We start from the raw sequence: 22,672 nt of genomic DNA on the forward strand, positions 1-22,672 counted from the left end.
AAGCAAATTTAAAGAAACAAGCGGTAAGGTAAAAGAGCAGCCTTAGAAAATCCATTCTTTTGCAAAGCAATGATCTCCATATACAAAAGCCAATTATCATTCTGTATCTTTGTCTGCTGAAACCAATGCAAGTTACAGACAGTAGTGACCAAGGCTCCAGACTTAAAAGAAAAACCAACTCACAAAAATGCCCGTAACAGAGTATTTCTGCCACTCCTATGAGAATACCAGAACCTCCTGCGCATAAATCCAACTACACCATTTAACAAATACATTTCATTCAAATTCTAGCTTTCTCACCAGTCCAGCCAGTATAGGCAGAGCAGTCATGTGGATCTGCCGTCTTCAGCCCTTCCTCCATTTGTTGCAGAAGGTCTTTGATTTTTGCCTGGATCCGTTTTGAGAACCGAGCATTGACCTGAAAGCAGGAGACAGGGAACAAGCCAGAAAAGAAACAAATTAAAGAATGCAAAGTGCCTGCTCCACTTTCTTTTTTGGGAAGAAAATCAAACCAAACCAAAACAAATTTAAAAAAAAAAAAAAAAAAAAAAAAAAAAACAACAAAAAACAACACCCTAGGAAATAAATAACAAATACAGCAATCAGCAGCATCAAAGCGGTTCATCTTATGTGTGTCTCATGTAAATGCATTCTGACTACATTTTAGGGTCAGTTACGAGCATCTACATTAGACAAAAATTACCCGTGCATTCTATAAAGTCACACAAAGAGGAGCTATGGACACTGTGACAGGATGTAATTCTAATCAGGGTCTTGGTGCCAAGACCATGTTATGGACAAACAGCACAAGCCCCATGTTATAGGTGCTTGCTCTTATCACAAGGACCCTGCACACCCTTTGTAGCACTACAGAGCAGGAAATAGCCCAAGGAAAAGAAATGTATGAGGTGACCAGTCTTTTTGCACAGAATACTGAAGATAATCAAGCCAAAGAAGATGAGCAGAAGCAGCTCAGCATCTTCAGCTCAGGCACGAAGGCAAAGAAACAAGTCTTTGATTTTACACACTGCTTACTATTAGTTTTGACCAAAAAATGTTTATATAGATGAAATACATGATATATAACAGAGGTTACTTTACCCTTTCCAACATTTCTCTCTCACTATGCAACTTTTAGGGAAGATATGTTACTGATTACTCCTTAAAGCCATGGAAATTAGCACAACAGTACAGTAAGTTCTTGCTTGACTACAGCCCATCCCAAAAGTGTGGGGTTTGGATAAATTACAGGTCCTGGATACCACCATGCAACCAATTACTCAAGGTGTACCACATTTTGTACTCTTACTCAGAGTGGAACTTCAAATAAAAATCAGTGATTTCAAACATCCATCCAACAGATTCAGAAATCAAAGATTTAGGAATTGCACAAGGTTTCTGCCACACCAGAAATCTTCAGGGTGAATAGTTCAAATCCATTTAAGGATACCCATGATAGGATAGGAAGGGAGAAGGAAATTGTGCCATTATGTCTCACACTGAACACATATCATTCTAGAAATAAGCTAGAGACAAATTAACCTTCTCCAATATCTCTAGAAATAACAACCAAACACAGTAGGCATCTGAAGCCTGTTACTCTTCTGCCTTAATAGGTGGTGTTAAGCACTTTTTTAGGAATCTGTACCATGCATCCACATCACCACCACCATCAACTAGTTCAGTGAGGTCTCAACACAAAGGAAAACTGTCCTCAAGGGCAGGGCTTCTCTCCTTCAAAAGACAGCTATGTTGATGCTAAGGCATATGGTGAAACAGCATGAGGATATTCACGTGGATGCATCCAGGCATAGAGCTCAGCTTATCTGACAAGAGCGAACTAAGGTTTCAGACTCCCCATTTATTTACCTACTGCACATCACAAGCATGCTGGTTATCTTTTTGTTCTGACAATACACCTGCTGTTACCAAATCAGGATATTTTATATCAAACACCAAATATACTTAGAGGTAGGATAAGCTTAGAGGTAGGAGGGGAATATTAGGACATCAGAACACCTGGGTTCTGCATTAAAATCTCAGTCCCATACAAATAATTTAGCTCAGGTTGGTAATTCCTCCCTCTAGAAACTGAATTGGAACTTACTTGTCTTGGTTTAGTGCTTGGAAAAACACAGATTAAAGGATATTTTTATTAATATTTTTATAATTATCTGTAAGTCCAAACAAAGCTACTCCCAAACTTATTTCAGTGTGAATAGGTTATAAGTGGCAACAAAGTTTTCCCCAGCTATCCACTTCTCCCTTTTTTTCTGGTTGCTCTGAAGCTTTCACAAGCAAGCACTGTCACTGATCATTTTATAAGATTCCCTTATAAGCTTGTAACAGATGCTTACATGCACTAGAATAAATCAATTACATGAAGAAATGAATGTTGAAAGGTGGCTTTAGAAGATTTAAAAGCTTCCTTCAAGGAATCTTGGGGCAGCATTACAACTGAGCATAACATGCACACTTGTGTGGAGCACAGACTGATTTTCATCAGAAGCACATTCATCTCAAGAGGATGTTTCCAGCTGGCATTCAGCCTTTGCTGCAGGTGACTTGTTATTCCAGTAGGGACAAACAAACACCAGAAAGCCTGATCTCTGACATCTAGTGGCACATTTACACATTTACTTCTGGTTCCCAACAGACTGGGTGATAGCAGGAGCTGAAGACTATCTTTAATTAGAAAAGGCTCTCTCCAGGAATTCAACTGCTGCATTACTCCTCTGCTGCTGCAGAAAGAACAACCATTATCATCCCAAACACTGCTCAAGTGTATATTGTCAAAACACAAAAAAAGAGCTCATTCCTCATTATACCAAATAGAGCCTTGTGCCCTATTGGTTATGGTAACTAAAAAGGCTCATCATCAGCATAAAAGTAATGCAGAAAAAATGAAGCAGCTTGGTTTGGAAATTAATAGTTTTGTTATTTATTTGAACCATATCACTTTTTCCATTGCAGTGAGACAGCAGGCAAAGCTACATCCCAATACAAAGTCTTCCAAAGCCAACAAAAATGTAAGGAACATAAGTACTTATGTAACATCACTCACCTTTAGCACTAATCATAAGATGTTTAAATTATGCTGTCCTTGTTAGCAACACATCTCCCCTATCTGCCTTCTTTCATTTGTAGGGTTTCTAAAGAGAATTTAACTCATCTTCTTCTGTAAATTCAGCACTAGAACTACACACCTACATTAGAGCACAGTGCTAATAACACCAAGGACATGGGTTTGATCCCCATATGGGCCATTCACTTAAGAGTCGGACTCAATGGTTGTTATAGGTCCATTCCGACACAAAATATTCTGTGATTCTCTTATTATAAAATATTTTTATAAAATTTGTATTTTTATATATGTATAAATAATTATATATTTATAAAATTTATATCATTATGCAAATAAAAAAATCTCCTAAAACCCCCAAAGATTTCACTTGCAGTCAACATTACAATAACATACCAGTTCTTACTGACCATTGCAGCCATATCCAGCTTTACAGCCATGGCGTTAAAACAAACCAGAAGCAGGAGCAGATGACGCAATAAGCAGCTGCTAAGTATGTATTGTGTATCATGATTTCTGGTAGGTAAGAGAAGTCTGTAACTTTAGAGTCTTGCGTGCGCATTTGGACCAAATATGACATTGCTGATATAAGTCTGACAATATAACCCTGAGGCCTCATGGCACTCCTTTTTGTCATTAAAAGTAAGACTCTGGTTTGACAGACATGGGATAAGTAATCTCATTTGCAATTATCAAAGACATTTAGATACCCATGTGCTCCTGGCATTTACTTGCTCATGACATCTATGCTAAAAACTTGTGCAGAGCCATAGCAGGGCAATGGAGACCTGAGCTCAGAGCTTCCTCGCAAGTTGTCAATGTACCAATCTTTCTTGCTACAACCAGTTCCCAAAACAACCATCTTGCTCTTAACCCTATTTTAATACATCATGTTTTTGGGGACAGATGCTACATGCAAAACCAGACTGCAGAAGTAAGCAACTGATTCGCAGAAGTAGAAAGGAGATGACCTATACACACAGTGCTACCTCCCAAACAAAGCAAAATACACTTTTATTTCACCTCACTTTGTTGTTGGCGATGTGTAGAACAGAACACATAATATGGTGCTGTGTTGTCTTTGCCAAAGTGTATTTTAAAGAGAAGAAAATACAGCTGAAGTTGGTACTCCAGCAAGAAGTCATTCAAAAACCAAATTTGCATAGAAGATTGCGGAAAGGACATAACAGACACTGGCGAGGAAGAATGTAGTAGGGGAAAACTCACAGTTCTGCTGAAATGAGGAGTCCTGGCTGTACAGAAGTCATTGGGAACTTTGCCACTGACTGTAAGGGAGCCAGGTTTCACACCCATGCACTGGAGCATGGGTCTATTGAAGCCGGATGAGCTCTTATACTCACCTCCACAAGTTCCTCCAAAAGCAGACAAGAAGAAAAGGCAGTAGGATCCTATATGCAGAATCTAGCAAGGTCTGCTAGGAGGTGACCAGTCTTTTTGTACAGAAGAACAAGTTCTACTTTATTTTTACCTAAGTCAAAGGACTCTTACAGCTCCAAGAGCAGCGCCTTCTCTGAAAATACCAGATACTGTTGAAGCTCACCACTCAGCCTCTGAAACACTCACAGTTCTCTGACACTTCTCAGACAGGTCCTCCAGAAACAAATGCCAGTTCTGCAAAACCACATGCTTAATAAATGCTTTGAAACATTACTGTCTGTAGAATACATTGCACTGTTTTTCAATGATCTGTCACTTAGGGCTATACATGTGACAACGGGGAAAAAAAGTTAAAAAAAAAGAAAGTAAAAAAAGAAGGGGGAGAGGAGGAAGAGAGAGAAATCAATAGCTGTAGGCAAATTCCTACACTGCTACAAACGCCAGCTTAGAAATAGGCTTTAAACACAGTCGCTGTCTCAGAGGATATAAGGGTGTGAAAAGCATCGTTAAAAGTCAAACATTCAAGTTATAGAAACAACTACTTAAGGCATGTGAGAAATAAGACTGTGTCTCTAATGCATTGGTGTTAAAGAAGTTATATGTCTCATTGGTTATAAGACAGCAAAAATCCAAAGCTTAAAGATCTAGCTCATCACAATGAATCATCAAAAAGCTCCAGATTATTGGTAACAAAAATAAACATGATTAACAGATATCCTGTGTTTTGGGAAATGGAGACTGATAAAGCAAAAGAGCAATACTGAAAATCACTGGTTCTCCAGATAGCCTAACACCAACATGCAACTTCTTGAAAGCTGAGAAAATAAAAGTCTGTTGTATGATTTTAAAGTCAGTCACTACACAGAAGTGTCTAGCCCAGCTGTGACACTTTTAGGTGGTCCTCAAAAAAAAGCTAAAACCTCTACCAATTCTGTCTAAGTTACCTCAACAGAGGTAATATATCTGCATAGAGAGCAGTTATATTCCACATAGTGAGCTTGACAGCAGATCAGTGCAGTTAGACCCAAATAAAATTTATTTTCACGAGGAAGTAAGTATGTGTTATTGCACTTGCCCACACAACTAGCTGGAGTAACAACTCATTAACATGCAGGTTTGCAAGATAAAACTAGAAACTGATGAAAAGTGGATGGATGTGAGACAATTTAATCAGAACTTGGGGGTTTGATTTTACGAAGTATTTTCATTCAGAACTGGTTGACTAAAACCAAACAGGCTTAACTCTGTGGTCACCTCCTGAATAGCAGGAGAGGCTTTCACTACAAAAGCATCAGAAAAGCCCTAAGCAGGGTTCAGTGCTGCCTGTGCTGTAGGAAGGAAGCAGGAGTTCTTCCTTTCGGGCTGTGTACAATTGTCAGGAGTTAGTGAGGGACAATGAAGTACAACAGACTTATTTTCAGGCTCAGTTTTGACCAAGACTCTCAAAAAGCAAAACAAACTTTCCTTCTGAAGAATCACAGAGAATACTGCAAACTTTGTTTCAGAGTCCCCTATGAAAACAGCACATGCCTGAGTTGGGAAGCCAGAAAATGGCCAAAAAAAGTAACAAGCTCAAGAAATGCAGAAAGAAATTGCATCCCACATCTCTGGAAAAAAGTGGGAAGAATTATTTAGTGGCTTTGGAAGTTGAATTTTGCCTCCAGTGCAATAAATTGTATAATTCCCACTTGTATAAGTTGTTGCTGAGTCAGTCCCAGAACACAAGAGAAATCACTGCTCCCAGTGAGATAACTAAAATGCCCAGCGAGACCCCAAAAAAATTTTAACAACAAAACAAAAATCAAAAAACAAACAAACAAACAAAAAAAAAAAACAAACCAAAAAAACCCCAAAATACAAAGGGAGAAGACAAGTGAGGCTATGACAAAAATCCATATACATATATATTTAAAAATATATTTTACAGGAGAAGAAAGACTGAAAGCCACATAAAGTAATTATCAGAAGTAAGAGGAGATTGAGAAAGTATTAGGAAACGAAACACTACTAAATCACCCAAATGATAAATCTAAGTAAATATTCTATATCACCACTAATAGGTACTTGCCAAAGAGCACCATTATCTTTGAACAGGCTCCCTGTAAGAAGTCCCCTGCAAAGCCTAATAAGGTATTGTATACATTTCTCAGAACATACCACTTTTTTCTAATATTCTTAGAACACCACGTCAAGTCAGGAAAAAACCTAAAAAGAAAGAATTTGCCTAAAAAATAAGTTAAAGTTTGGGCATGCTAGTGACCAATCCATGAAGTTTGAATCTAATTTTGCCTCTGTCTTGTGCTTCCACAACAAATTCAGACAATCTTAAAGTAAGGGCTGGGATCGTTTTAATTTCTTGATGACAAGGATGCTTCTTTTTTTTGCACAACTACAAAATGCAGATCATTGTCCAAGCTTCCACCTTCCCCTGGCTGAGCAGGTATCAGGCTGCCTTTTTTTCCCATGTCACTGGCCTTAGTGTGAAGGAGAATCCCAAATCACACCTGCCTGTACTATAAATGCAGCCACACGGCCTGCAGTGGCTCTGAGGACAGGGGGTAATAGATCCTTTAACAAGTCATCAACACCCCTCAGGAGCAAGCTCTCCTCATCCTTTTCCTTCCCAGGAAATCCTTTAGAGCTTTGTAATTCTCTACCACACTAGGGAACTAAGAACTAGGGAGTGTTCTTTGTTATGAGTCTATTAATTTCTCTTCCTTCTCTGTCCACCTACATTTCCATTTTGGAAAGTTTTGGACTGACAACTTTGAGATAATATCTATAGGTACCTTTTTAGGCTAAGGTATCTCTATGGGGCCCACATGAAAAGGAAAAAGACTGAAGAATGTATATTTGATTGAAATATTAAACATCACTTATTAAACAAAGGTTTATATTTAAAATTATGTTTCTTATTAATCTAAATTAATGCTTCTGATAAATTATTACCTTGGCTTTCTCAGACAAGTTACAGAAGCAATTTAAGTTCATGATACTTTAATGATGAAGAAATCTAGTCATGAAAAAAGTGAATTTCAACTACATGAGCAGAGCCCACACGTATAGGGGCAGTGTTTACTGTGACTATTTATAAAAAAGCAAATCAGCAACCTCAAATTCTGCTTCTCCTACTCCCATACATTCAAGACTTCTGAACAATACTTTACCCACACACACTTCTATATGGAGATTTTTGTTCCGACTGTCTCACCTTGCAGACAATGCCTTGAAGAGCTTCTTGTCCTTTTATCAACCAGGTGAATTTTAGATGGCAATCATGACAGACTAAGAAATCAAATGGATTAATAATGCATTGCCTTCCATGACAACAGCAGAGCCCCACACACCTCAGGCTGTCATTACGTGAGTCACTCAGCACTCCTCACTCCACTCAGTAGCAGATGGGAGAGAAAGGCATGATGCACTGCACTGAGGCTTTCTGAAAGATGCTCTCATTTTTAGGAAACGTGTGTGCTTGTGTACAGAAGTTTACAGAACAGACTTCCTACACTGTGTAAAGTGCTTTGTCTTCACTGGGGCTTTAGGCAAGCAAAGACATTTCTCTGATGGAACGGGAGTCATTAAATGCAAAAATAAAACACTAAAACATAAACTGAAAATCACAACAACAACAAATGCACCCCAAAAGTACCCATCATGAAAGGTCACAAAAGGGTAAAACTAGGAGCATGCAAATACTTCAAAAATATAAATACACATAAATATTCTCACAGCTATATTCTAGCCCAGGAATACGTAAAATGACTCCTGAGATTCTGCAGATGCAAAACCAAAAGAAAATGTACACTTGCTTCTGCCTTCTCCTACGAAATGCACAGAATTGCTGTAGTTACATGGTTTTAAGGCAGTACAGAAGATTTTTTTTTTTTCCAGAGGCACTTCAACTTCCTGAACAGAGCCCAAACACCACCTTTTATCAAATACAAGACTACTCAGGTGCCCTAACATATTTTCTGAACACACCTGCACAAATAGCTGCTAACTGTCACTTTCTATAAAGGAATGTCATCCACCATTGATGCTGGGAAAAAACACGTGCATGCGCTGTGAAACACCATTCTCATGCATAGCAGAGTATAAGAGGCATTCCTAATGTGAACACAGGGCTAGAAATTCTTGACTAACTCATTTCAGTTCCACCACAGAACAACATCTCTCAATTTGGATTCATTCAAGAATCAAATCTGAAGTAAATTAGAGTTGAACTATTCTGCAATAGAGCTAGTATACTCTATGTATAGATATTCATCTTCTAAGGATGTAGTGTTCATCTTCAAGGATGTTCATCTTCTTTTGATATCTCACCATTCTTCTGGTCGTCTCACTTGAGAAAGCTTTAGTCCATCTAGATCAGCAGTAAATGAAGGAGTATTTTCTCTTTTAAAATATGGACATGAAGTGTGGGATTTAAAGCAGGTACACAAGATGACCAGCCTACAAGGGACTCAGTATGTTTTTTACTAATTTAACAGCAATATATAGCTATAGCAGTTCTGCCATCTCCTCTCTGCCTTTATAATTGAACTCATCATACTTGGATGACTTTTATAGACTAAACCAGATACAGAAGAACAAAGAAATAACAGTTCTCTTCCTCTCTTTCACAAGGAAAAAAAAATAGTTTTACCAACACTCAGCATACTACCAGGGAGCTGTGTATAAAACAAAGCAGATTTCACTTTTGAACCTACTCTTGCTTTTTAAACCTTCTCAAATGCTCTGCTTCTGACAGCTGCAATTAACTGCAGCTGTTAGACACTGAAGCCCCAAACCATTCTCTTTTGTGCACTCTGCTTAGCCACATACAACTTCATAAACCTCAGTTATAAACAACTTGGTAAAACCTTTCATTGCCTTGGACTGACGGTGAGCTGATGGTGTCCTGCAGGTATTTACAATGGTCAGAGTGAATGGCCCTCCCACTGTTGAGCTTCACCATGCTTGTCTCACTCTATCAGTAAGTCAAAGTAATTCCATATTGCCACAAGCAGAAAAATACAGAGCTGGTATCAAGAGCTTTCCTTTATTCATCCCAGCATACAATCAAGGGAGTTAGGAAGCTAACTTCCCACCCTCAAGGCATTTGTGCTTGTAGCAGTGTCACCATGCAGTGTTTTCCATGCAAAAGCTACACAGTATTGAAGGATGAGGCTGCAGAGGGGCTAAATGACAAAAAGCCCACATTCTGGCATTCCTTCTGCAGATTAATCCAGCCTGCATGTTAACAGGCCACGCCAGAGCAGCTTCTCTCCTTAAAACTTAAGACACTCATAGTATACCAAACAGCAGCACATGGCATCGAGGAGATAAGCAGAGCAGGAAGACTGCAAACCTTGTGTGACCAGTCCTACCAGGCAGACCTTCTGCGAGCATGAACCAACTTGCCAGGTGCCTATCATGGTGCACCTGAACCTATAAAAGTGCACGTCAGTAAATAAACACGTGAGAACACTCTAGCTTCACCTAATGAGTGTTTCTGTCACCTGAGAACAGACTCTCCATTTCTAGATGGGCATAATTTCATCTTTTCCATTCCCTTATGCATTTTCTCTGGTGAAACTCAGGCAAGTTGTGCTGACAGCTTCTTCTGAGATGCCAAACCACCGTGGTAAGAGCAGCTATAGCTGTTCTGTTATACAGCGTCCTAGTACCTCCAGCTGGGACACCGCATTCACTCCGGTCCCGGAATAAAACAAACAGCCCGAATTAAGAGCCGCTGCTGCCGGGCTGAACCCCCGCTCCTTCCCTCAGTTCACCCCGCCGCTCCCTCTCCTCGGGCGCCCCCGAGGCCGCGGCAGCCGCCCCGAGCTCGGCCAGCGCGCAGGCCGCGGGCAGCCCCACCGCCCTCGCCGCCGGGGCGGAACACGCGGCCGCCTGCGCTGCTGGGCCGCCGCTGCCGCCGGCAGCGAGCAACCCACGGGTGAGGCCGGGCCCGGGGATCCGGGACGCGACGCCTGCTCGCCACCCGGGACTCACCTTCCCATCGGCGCCGAAGGGAAGGGACTCCTCCTCCGCCGGCGGCTGCAGCGCCCTGTCCCGGTGGGCGTCCGCCGCGCTGGGGGCTGCCACGGCTCCCTGGGGCTGGTAGTCGGGGTAGGGGTTGACGAAAGCCCGCTCCTCCATCTCCGCTTCACCGCCCAGCTGCAGCTTCAACCTCTTGGACATGCTCTCTCCCATCTCAGCCGGCCCCCGGCCCGCCTCCCCGCACGGCGAGCCGGCGGGGACACACTCCGCCCCGCAGAGCCGCGGCTTTGCAGCAACGCGAGCGCCGCGGCCGCCCCCGGCTACAGCTGCCCCCGGCTACAGCGGTCGTCCCGCGGGCGCGGGGGCTGGCTCAGGAGGGCGGCTGCGGTGACAGGGTCTGCGGCCGCGGGCCCATCGGGGCCGCTCCAGGGCGGAGGCGCCGCCGCCCCGACCCCGAGCCACCGAAGCCCAACTTTGGAAGGCGAAAGGGAAAGCTGCGAGGCCGCGGCTCTGCTCGGCGTGCCTGTCAGCTGAGGCGGGGGAGCGGCGAGCGCGGCGGCATCACAGCCTATACAGGGGCAGAGCGCGGCCGGGACCGCGGCCGAGCCCCCCCGCGGGAAGAGGCAGCCCGCCCGCCGGCGCAGGCTGGGTGGCACGGCTGCAAAGCTCGTTCCAGCGCCTCATCCTCCCCCGCCGGGCGTCAGTGCCTCGGGCTGCCGCTGCCGCCGGCCGCACGCCGGGCGGCGGAGCGGGGCTGCCGCCGGCTCCTCCCGCCCGTCCCCCCGCGGCGGGGGCGAGCCGCCGCCCGGAGCATCTCAGAGGAGCGGCAGCAGCAGCAGGAGGGGCACGGACAGCCCCAGGAGCAGGCAGTACGCCACCAGCTCCTTCGCCCGGCTCATCAGCAGCCGCCGCCGGGCCGCGCTCATCCGCCGGCAGCCCCCGCGACCGGCGCGCCGGTCCCCGGCCAGCCCCGGCGGGAGGGAAGGACGTACCGCTCGGCGGCGACCGCCCCTCAGCCGGCGAGAGGAGGCAGCTCCCGGGGAGAAGGGGGGTGGTCTCCTTCCCTCGGCCCGCCCCCGGGCTGTAATGTTGGCCTGGCCGCGCTCACCGTCGTGCCGGTGGGGAGCCTGCTGCAACAACGCGAAGCATACTAGAGAAACAGCCCCAAGCCCCCGCGAAAGACATCAGAAAACCTCACAGCCCTGGAGGGGGCTGGCGGCGGCGGGCGGTGAAGGCCCTGAGCGATCGGCTGTGCCGGCCGGACGTGAGGGTGGGATCGCATCCCACCTGGGGAGGAGCAGCGTCTGGATCGCGTGTGAATCGCGCGTTTGTGTCTCGAATCCAGTCCTGGAGCGGGGGGGGGGCTGAATGCCAAGGCACTATGTCACCATAAATTTAGCCCGTTGTCTTATGACACCTCTACTTTAAGCTAGGAGAAGAGCTCCAGATGAGAGGGCTCTATACAATCATTGAGGATAAATTTTTTCTATTCACAAATAAATGGTACGTGCTGTCGATATAGTCATAGCCTTCAGGAATTGATACTGCGTACTGAAACATCGTTGTGTACAGCCATCCGTCAGAAACCCTGCAATCCGGCCAGACGCTGCACACAGCATTGTGTAAAAATATGGGTGCAGGAGACCTCATTATCCCATTAAATATTTACTCCCAACTATGCCGTTCCTTTTTGCCAGTAATTGTAGGTCAGACGGACCATAAAGCATTAATTCAATAACTGGGCACTGTGCAGACTTATTGATCTTTAGTTTTATGCATTGGGTAATTTTATTGCTATCAAAATACATATTCAGTGTGTAAGATGAAATTAAGGTGACATCTGTCCTGGCACTGACTTCAGTTTACAATTGCTTGTAGCAATATACATGTGAATAAATGGGACATTTCTGTCACCTTGTCACAGCATGTGAATTTGAATTAATACTTGCTTCATTTTATTTATTTTTATCAATTAAGCTGATGACAAAGCAGAAATTCCAAGCAACCTGTCTGACATGAAGTATCTTGTATTTGCTTTGGAAGTGAATATAACCAGTCACTTAAAAATTAGTGTAATCTATAAAATATCCTCTTCTTTGATAATTAAAAGTCACTTTATGCATCATGTACTCTTTAATGGGTAAGTCTTTTGTGCTGTGTTGCAGTGCCTGAAAAGGTAAATTCAGAGCCTTTTTAAAACATCTCTTGCCTCTGAGTAAATACTTTAAATAACATGTTTTCGTCTAGGATGGTTTCCTACCTTTAGTGGAGATTGGCTGCATCAGCACAAGTAATGGCATTCCCATAATGAAGACGAGAGTTAGGCCTTTAATATGAGTGTGTGTGGTTTCTATTTTCTTACACCTTCTACTCTTCTTGAATAAAAATTATGGAAATATAAAAGCAGGATCATACCAATTGCTATCTGCTCAAGGCCTACAGGAAAGGAGAGAACTTGCTCCCTGGTACTTTGCAAGAGTGGATTCTTCCCTTCTTCTGGAGCTGTGGGTTGCTGAGTTGGCAATTTTTGCATCATTGCACTGTTTGATTATCTGCACGCTGCTGTGTTTAACACCCTGTTTTCTGGAGCACTTCTTTTATGTTCACTGTTCTTCACATTTGTTGCAATGTGATAAGTTTATTTCAAGCATACAAGGCCTTCTTTTCTTCTTAGCAGGTGGGATAGAGTTCAAAAGACTTTCAGGCTTCTTTTCAGGGACTGTTTTTTCCTTTTGCTCTTTTACCCTTGATGGGTGTAGAGCTCCCACAGCCCAAATGGGAGTCATGGATGAAGGAGGAGGAAAAAAGTTGGGCTGAGTGATGCATCAACCTGTAACATAAGTTTTAAGCAATAATAAATGCACATTTCTCATCTCCAGCAGTAGGAAGCAGGAGGCTTTGCCACTGAAATCTTGATTACATTTGTGCTTTTATCCAGTAAATATCTAAATGGTACTGAAAGCACTGAGCCCTCACCCTTACTTCACCCCCCCAGCTAAGCACTCCTGTAACCTGCCTTCTGCAGCACTGGCAAATATGCAGCCCTGCAGCAAGCTGATTTAGCTGAAAGCTGTCCTTTTCCTTTCTGTGATGTAGGTAAAATCCAACTAACGTCTGAACAAAGCCTGATTCTTACTTAGAAATCAGTTTCTTCATGTAAATAATGAAAGGTTTTGCTTACCAGATCAATGGGCTATTCAATCTTTACACAAGAGGAAATCATAAACCCTTCTCTTATGGCCTTTCCTTCTCTCCAATACTCTTCACATGCTGCAGTGTCTGATACTCTGCTCATCATGAGACTAGTGCCAATTTTTTTAATAGTAAAATAAAGTATCTGTTACATTTTTGATCAGAACTAAAAACCAGAATCCATACATAAATCATTAGTGATGCTGTGCTTTCCTGTGCATTTTGCTGCTTGATTCCCAGCATGAGTTGTAAATGAACCTAGCTAACAAGATGGGAAAGAACATTGTATATCACAGAGTCAACCTTCCATGGGAGCTACACCATGATGCAATGTATGTGGCTTGTGGAACGAGTGTGAGCACCCATCAGGAATCTCCATAGCTCTAGCTGTGACATGTTCAATGATTCTTTCAGCATCTGTGATCATTCTTATTACAGTATAATAGTGCTCATTTATTTTCATGCATAGGGACTCTACAAATGTGCAAGCAACAGCTCCATCCATGCTTTGCTCCTTGGACACAGGATGATGAGTATATGGTTTCAGTACCCACGCTAAAGTGCTTTTTAAATCCTGGGAAACCATTGTAGCAGCTGGCATTAATCTTATTTTATTTCTGATTGTAGAGATCCAGCTGAAATTAACAGAGAAGCAACAGCTTCAATAATGGACCCTGATGTGATACATAATGGGGAACAAAGCTGTGCACTGCTTTATTTAAAAGCAGTATGTGGAAAAACAAGCTATGGCAATTTCTCAGCTAGTGTCAAGTAGGACAGCAGATCAGTGGAGATAGAGTAGTTTATACCTGCTGCAAATCAGGGGTCATACTTTTATTGAACATAAATATAGTCTTTCATACTTTCATACAAAGCTTTTGCTTTTTCTCTGGTCACCTCTTCAGGCTGCACTCTGTCTGTGGTGTATCCTTTGTGCTCTGCAGCAAACCTTTTACTCCTTGATCACTACCATAGGCCTATAGTAGCCTATAAGAAAGGATTTCCTAATTCCCTCTTCACCTCCCTTTATCTGCACTTCCTAGTTTCTTTTTACCTCCACCACTGTATAAGAATATATTCTGCTACTAAATTATTTAAAGCTGTTTAGGTCTAATAAGCTATGGGGAGTTGCTGCTTGTAAAAAACATGATATTATGAAATAAAATCTGTAGGATTAGGTTTTACACTTCAATTGCAAAGAACTTGCAGGTTTTGGATCAAGTTCAGTCCTGTGTTCAGTAATGCAATGTAAGAGTCAACTAGTCTTTGTGGGATGTTATTCTGTTGTTATAAGTAGGAACAAATTTCTCTGGCTGCTGTAAATAACTGATCTCTATTATTGTATAATTTTGCTATTTAATATCTCAGAGATTCCTGTGAATCTGAGAAGACACTTCGCTATTCAACCACAAAATAAATGTTTCTCTAATACAGTTGTCTTCTTATTTTCTTTTCTTGTCTTTTGTTTTGTAGCAGAAAAAAGTGTCGTGAAGTCTGCTGCACTTCTGTTCTGATGACTGCCTGCTAATAAATGATAAGCCTGAACAGCAGTTCTTGCACTTCAGCTTGTTTTTAAAGAATGGATTTTGTTACAATCAAACGTTTATGTTCCTTACCCTCTTATTGTCAGTGGTTTTTGATTTGCACATCCTGAGCAATACAACGAATGCTGAAATCACGCAAAGATGTCTGTAAATGTTCTTAGAGGTCCTTACCATCTACAATGAAAATGGAGAGAGCTTGCTGCTATTAAAATGTACCCTTTATAATAATTTGCCTAATGTTCAATTCTAAAAGGAGTTATTTCCAAACCTGACAAAGTTTGTCTGGGAAAAGTTCAGTTAGTAGAAAACAAATGTAATCCTCCTGAAGCATGAGGAACAGAGGTGAAAGATGTTAGAATAGCTGTAGCTGGCCAGTATCAATAAAAGGAGCAACAAAACAAGTGGATTCCTTTTGCCTAAGGAAGCTCTTGCAAGCTAGACACCTTATTTCTTCTGATATTATTTGAATGACTCAATGTCATGGCTTAAAGAGCAGCCCTAGTCTCTACCTTGATGTTAGGATAGGTGAAATACTCAGGCCTAGGATTCACCAGAAATTATGGACATGTTGCTGTGATGCACTGAGTGATCTCAGTCCTGTTTCTTCAGTTTTGGTTAATGGAGGCTTGTGATCTTCAGAGTGTATTCACAAGTCCATAGGTTTGGGTTCCATCTTCAGTGGCTTTTGCTGAATCAGGACAGAGTGGGGAACAAACACCTTCAGGCAAAGCAGCTTTACAACTTTTGCAGGATAGAACAAACTACAACAGTACAAGAAGGGAGAAGAGAAACAATGGGAGACAAGGGAATGCGAGAAAAACTAGACAAAAAACCATGGACTGTACTGTACTCCAAAAAACCATGTACTCCTACCTAGTGGAAGATCTTACTGACTATAAATGAGGCGCATAGCTTATCTCTGCCCTGACACTGAAAGCACAAATACAGCGAGTAATGCTCAAGATAGTACAGGCTTGATAATGATAGTAGTGAAACGGCAAGAGAGTCTCTAACACAGGATGTACCATCCACTGCCTGTAACTGCAGGTAGTCACCAGCCTTCAGAAACAACAATACAGCACCAGCCTAGAGGACAAACAAATTTCTCACCCATCTTTCAGCTGCAAGAGGTCAGGGCTGTTCCTGATGTGTTTGCTTGACTAGGTTTTGAAAAACACCACCAAGAAGGGTTTCCTCCACAGGCAGCCATCTCTGCTGTTGTTCCCTTGATCAAATTATTTCCCGTGTCAAACTTGAAAGCACTCTGCTGCAGTTTCAGACCATGTAGAGAAGTGTTTACACTGTTATTCCTGCCTCTGTTGCCTTGCTAAGGAATCAAAACTAGCAGAGGTACAGCTGCCATCCGAACAGTGTTGGATCATGTGCACATGTGGATCATGGCGCAAGCTGTGTGAAATGGGCTCCATGTCTGAACAACACTCTTCTCTTTCCCCCTGACTCCAGCCCCCCCTCTTCCTTTTATGTACAGCAGATCCCTTTTTTATCCTTGTGGAAACAGCATGGGGAGCTGTGTGTTTTTACTGAAGAGCAGTGGTGACCAAGGGAATCACGACCACTTATTACCATTGCCTAACGCAATCTTGTTCACACATTATACGGTGGAGTCATGGGTACGAGGCTGTGCAGCACATCCATCCCAGCTCCTCCCAGTCAGTGCAGGGCTTCAGCTACCACTGCAAGGTGTACGTTAGCACCATTAGCATTGCTCTTCCCATAATTTCTACATTTTGACACTAGGAGGCAGGAGAGACAGAAAGAGGAACAGATCCACTTTTTCCATTAGTCACTGAAATGGTCTGTGTTAGCCAAAAGCCTGTGCCTGGATGATCTTGTCTTTTGAATTCTTCTTGGCTGTCAAGTTCTGATTTGCTTCTTTTAAAAAAAACCCATGTTGTTTCAGAAAGCATGAGGAAAAAGGTCAAATTTCCAAAAATGTAGGTGACTAGGATCTTAAGAAAGAAACCAACTACTATCATAACAATGGTAAAACCCCTTTAGTTATGTAAGTAACAAAGAGCAAAGAAAGAGGTGTGAGGTTTTGTTTTATTTAAGGGAAGGCTAGGGTTAAAAACCATTAAGGATACTAAAGGTAATCTGAATCTAGTGAAAAGCAAAATTAGTATTTTTGCTCAGTATTTAGTAGCAGAGAGGTTACACAATGTGGCTGTGAAGCAGGGTAATGGGAATAAGTGAAGGAGAACAAATTACCACATTCTGGGTTGGGTGAAAACTAAACTTAGATTATTTATTACTCAGTTTAACTGTGATTATAAAAGTTGGCAAATGAAACTGTAATTCCTCTAGTGATGTTTATCCATACAGTGAGCAAATTAGCAAGTACTGTGTGGTTGGGGAGCAGCACATACAGGACCTGTTTAACCAACGGAGGAATCATGAAGCCATCCGTTACCAACCATTAGTTGATGTTGGCAGGATGCAAAGATTTAGTACAGACGTTGAAGAAACGATTAATAGGAAATGGAGATAAGTGGAAAAAATATGATGTGGGTTTGTAATATATCATTCACAGTGGAGAAACTCACTACTGTTCTTTGGCAAGAAAAACAATTTGGTAGCTGTCACTCTTTGTACAGTTGCAGTAACATAATTGGTAATTTCACATGTAGCCCAGTAGCAGGTTAATACAATTATCTTACAGTAGGTGAGGGTCCAGAAGAAAGGGGGACAACAATGTGCTCTTGTCAAAAAGAATGCATGGGGCTAGAAGAAAGGTCATAGGGTTGGTAGTAAGGTAATAAAGGAGAGGATTTAGGAGTGCTTTTAACAGACATTTGTATTAACAATGTTTGTACAGCAAATAAGGAAAAAAGCCCAGTGAATTTTGCAAAGGATGATTAGAATACTGTAGTATAAGACCTCAGTGAAATGGGCAGTTGTGAATGGAAGGTTGGTAGCTTTAATAGGAGTAACGGTGTATTGACCAGAGTCCAAGGTCACAGCAGTTGCCTGCAGGGGAACTGGTCAGTTGTACTCCAAAAAAAATCAATTAAAATTGGAGCAGATGCAGAAAATGTGAATTGAGAGTCTGTTTAATGAGGAAAGCTGAGAGCATTTTGGCTTGTTTAGCAGAATGAAGGCTGGAATGGTATATAGATGCTGTTCATAAAAAAGAGAGAGATATAAATATATGCTGTATTTACACTAGGGAGGTGAGCAATGATTAAGGAATATACTTGCAACGGAAAAAAATTATTATATGTTGCCCATGATGAAATTCAAGCTAAAAAAACAAAACAAAACAAAACAAAACAAAACAAAACAAAACAAAACAAAACAAAAGAGTGATTAACTATCAGAAGAGGAAGATTTTTGGGCAACCTATCAGTGAGGCATTTTGGAAATATTTCAATAAACTTCTTGGATAAAAAGTGCTATAATGTGGTAGCTGTGAGCCAGTAAACCAAGATTCTCATATTTCTGACTCGGGAAAGTACAGTAGTCTCAAGGGACACAAAAGACCTTCTCCTTATTCATCAACAGTGGCAGCTTCTAGGAGCCAGTGGATATGGAAACAAAGTCGGTGTTTTCTTCATAAATACCTGCTGAGGGAGGGATATTGGCAAGTGAGATGGTTGTAATATTCACTAAGCTTCAGTGTGAGATTTCCCACAGCAGGCTTTTGAAGTCTAATTGTCATTAACAGTTCTGCACATGTTGTGTTTATGTGAGGATGGAGAGCAGGCATCTAAACCTGCTTCAAATTCGGCCAAGGGAATGACAAGCCAAATTACTGGTCTGACAGATAAGAGAAAGTTAGAAAAGGATGGATCTTGCATTTTATAGCTTGAAGGGAGATTTTTGTCTGAAGTGAACTCCCCATTCAGACAGTTTCCTGACATGGGTGTTTATTTCCTCAGCTCTCTCCTGATGTTTAACTGTACAAATCATCTAGTACTGAGCTTCCAGGTCTAACAATAATGAGAAGACAGCTGAAATATGAAAGTTGGGCCCTCCTGGAAGCCATTTAAAATCTATCAGTTTGACATAAAAGAGGCTACTAATAGTGCTGTATTTAGACTTTTTACTAACCTGAACAGATAAGGAACTTATGTGGCATGTTCTCCCCTTTTTTCCTCAGGTATTCTAGCTTTGAAGAACATTTTGGGTCACAGCATAGAGGAATTACTTGGTTGTTGTTTAGTCCCTCCATCACTGTCACACTGCATGCAGTTCACCATAAGGCTGAGTATCCCTCTGCAGTTATGAAGATAATAAGTTGCAGAATACAGAAGTTTGTGTGCTTGAACAATGAGAGAGGTGACTGCTAATACCATGGAAAATCTAAATTCTGCTGAGGTAACTGCACTGACTGTTTTGGACTTCCTTAAGTAGTTAAATAAATTAACATTACTTCTCCATATATGTGTTGCAACTCAGTTGTCATATCACATCAGAATTAAAGAATTAACCTTTGTGCTATTCGGCTCTTATCAAGTAGTACAAATATTGTTGCATCCAGGCTCAAGCAGATCATGCTTTTCACATCTATTTTTTTGACCATAAACTACAGCATCTTTTTGGCCCAGAGGCTCCTTAACACACTGGGCCAACTTCTGTAAAAGTTACAAATTCCAGGGACTAAGAGGAAGGAAATCATTGCAAAACTATTGGTCATAGTTGACTATTTTAAGAAAAGGACAACATGAGAGAAGCAAAATAGAGGTAATGGGCTTCAGTAAAGCAGATGTTGATAAAATTTGTGAGAGGATTCTTTTGGAGGGATAATTCAAGGACAAAGAAGTGCAGGAGTGATAGCAATTACTGAAAGAAACTGTATTTAAGACACAACAGAAAATTATTGTGCTGCAAAGGAGAAACAAATTAGCAAAAGAAGGAATAGCTGGAGCAGAAGCTCTTTAAAGTCTTTCATGTTTAATAGGGATTTATTTACAAAATAGGAACAAAGACATCTGGCTGAAGCTGGGTAGAAACAAAATAGACCCAGAGTTCATGGCTGAGCCTAGATGGATAAACTGCACAATGACTTACTACTATTGAGGGTGATAGCAAATTAATGTGAAAAGATTGTATGAACACTAAAAGAGCAGAAAAAGCAAAGTAAAATTCTGGCCCATTCCTTAATAGGCAAGGAATACAAATAATGGGCCATGATGAGAAAGCCAAGATATTTAATGACATCTTTGCTTCAGGCATGACATAAATTGTTAGTGAATGCCTAAAGCATTTAGGTTGTTTACAAGAGCACAGAGCAGGGAAAGAAGATGTTAGAAAATATTTAATGTGTTACATATATTAAAGTTAGAGTGGCCTGATAAAACTGACCCTGGAATATCTAAGAAACTGAAGCAATATCTGAATCAGTAACACCTATTGGAAACAAAAGAAGAGAAGGTTCTCTAGGAACTAGAGAACTAGAAGAAAACCCACAGAACCCATTCTTCAAAAGACAAAAAGCAACATTCAGGGAGAGAACAAGTCTATTTGTGTTATCCTGAAAGATATATGTGATCTGTATGTAGAGAACAACAAGCTAATAAAAACAGTCAGAGTAGATTTGTCAAGAATAAGTCATGTCTAAGTAATGGCTTACTTCTCTGATAGGAAAACTGTTCTCATGAATAAGGGAGAAGCTGTAGACATGTCTTGACTCTGCTGAGGCTTTTGGCATGGTTCCATCTAACAGATTCTAAAGGAAACAAAAGAAACCTACCCAGGGTTACAGTACAGTGAGCACATGATTTCATGCTTTGAGGTTAAACTGGGAAGGCATTACATGCAGGGGTCTATAGAAATCATCTCAGCATTTCATCAACAACATGAATCATAAAACACACAAGTGTCCAAACAACATGAAGCCAGGAGGGATTACAAGCTCTTTGAGACACAGGTGCAAAATTCAGAGCCATACTGAGAAACAGCACAAAAGGCCCAAAATGAACAACAGAAAATTCAGTATTTTAATACAAACACTTAACCTTAGGGAACGAAGGTTGCTCTTATGGGAATGTCTAATGGTGCCATAATATGATACTGTTACAAAACTAGGCAAATCTCATGCTGTGAGGCGCTGACTGAAGTGTTGTGGGTAACATATGCAAGGTAATTATCCTTTCCTGCTTGACCCTGGGATGCTGACACTGGCATGGAACAGTTTTGGACACTACACTTTCTCAAGTGTTGCCAAACTGGGAGGAGTCCAGAAGAGGGAAATGAAAAAGGTAGGAGGTAGAGAAATCATGGCCAGAAAACAAGAGCCAAAGTCGTGACTTTTGAGAAAATCTTGAAGGAAATTTCTTTGTTTGGTATAGAAAAGAGAAGACTAGAAATAAGATGTAATGATAATCCTGTATTCAAGGCCTGTTAAAGAGAAAGATGGTAATTTGTTCTCAGAGAGACTCTTGCAAAACAGACCATGATGAACTCAATGAATTTGCATCACAGATATTTTATGGTGTGGTATTAGGAATTTATCTGTGGTGCAGTGCCTAAATATGCTACACAGGAGAGTGTTTATGGGAGGATTTTAAAATCAGGCTGGACAAATTATTAGACATGGTCTAGGTATAATAGCCCAACCCTGCAGCGAGGAAAAAGGACTGTTAGATGCCAGGATGTCCTTACCAGGCTTACATTGCCATTATTCTACTAAATTAAGGCCAGGAACACAGCAGGATTTGACTTTATTATCTTTGCAGAAAATGTTCATTTCTATACTTCAAATATGCAAGGCTATTTTAAGGCATCTTTTGTTTTATGTGGATGTTAGACAACCACAAATAAGAAAGGAATGTGATTTAATTTTTTTTAAAACTGTCTTTAATTTTGGGCTGGTTAAGGAATAATGATGTGGGGAAAACAAGATGTAATTAAGGAAATATAGGAGGCCTATAAAGAATTAAATCTGGTGTGTATAATGAAATCCTAATCATTTCAGCAGGCCAGTTGAGCTGGTAGCCTTGTTGGCAGAAATCAGACTAATTATGCCTACTTTGAAAATCCATTCTTAGGATTATTGTGGAAAAGAAAATGGAACATAATACAGAGTACAACTTTAATGTGAAAAACCAACACACTCTTGTGTGAAAAGTCAAGGAGAGGTGTAGGAAATCCTGAAGACCTTAAAAATCAGAAGCAATAGTTGAGAAATAAGTTTAAGTCAAAAATCTTCTCTGTGTTTGTCATAGAATCACAGACTATCCTGACCTGGAAGGGGCCCACAAGGATCAAGTCCAATTCCTGTCTCTGCACAGGACAATATCAAAAATCACACCATGTGCCTGAGAGCCTTGTCCACACACTTCTTGAACTGTGTCAAGTTTGGTGCTCTGACCACTTACCTGAAGAGCCTGTAACCTAGGCAGAGACTGTAAAGGTTTCCAAAGTTGTCATTTACACCCTTGTGCTCTGCAATCATGGTGTAGAAGGGTGGTCACTGGAGGGCTATGACCCTAACCCTCTTGGGACGCTG

The 22,672-nt window shown here is 41.5% G+C and overlaps 1 protein-coding gene across 1 annotated transcript in view; it reads right to left on the minus strand.

The window, feature by feature from the left end:
- The window catches only part of LANCL2 (LanC like 2), a 33,906-nt gene extending 22,512 nt beyond the window's left edge, over positions 1–11,394 (minus strand). Inside the window, exons 1-2 of the mRNA XM_041425228.1 lie at positions 10,478–11,394; positions 301–418 (exon numbers count right to left, since the gene is read on the minus strand). Of these exons, the coding sequence (XP_041281162.1) occupies positions 301–418; positions 10,478–10,678 (319 nt within the window). The 5' untranslated portion in view covers positions 10,679–11,394. The remainder of the gene's footprint in view (positions 1–300; positions 419–10,477) is intronic.
- Positions 11,395–22,672: the final 11,278 nt, after the last annotated feature.

The sequence above is a fragment of the Onychostruthus taczanowskii genome, unplaced genomic scaffold, assembly GCF_017590055.1.
Source record: "Onychostruthus taczanowskii isolate IOZ18803 unplaced genomic scaffold, ASM1759005v1 scaffold88, whole genome shotgun sequence".
Taxonomy (NCBI): domain Eukaryota; kingdom Metazoa; phylum Chordata; class Aves; order Passeriformes; family Passeridae; genus Onychostruthus; species Onychostruthus taczanowskii.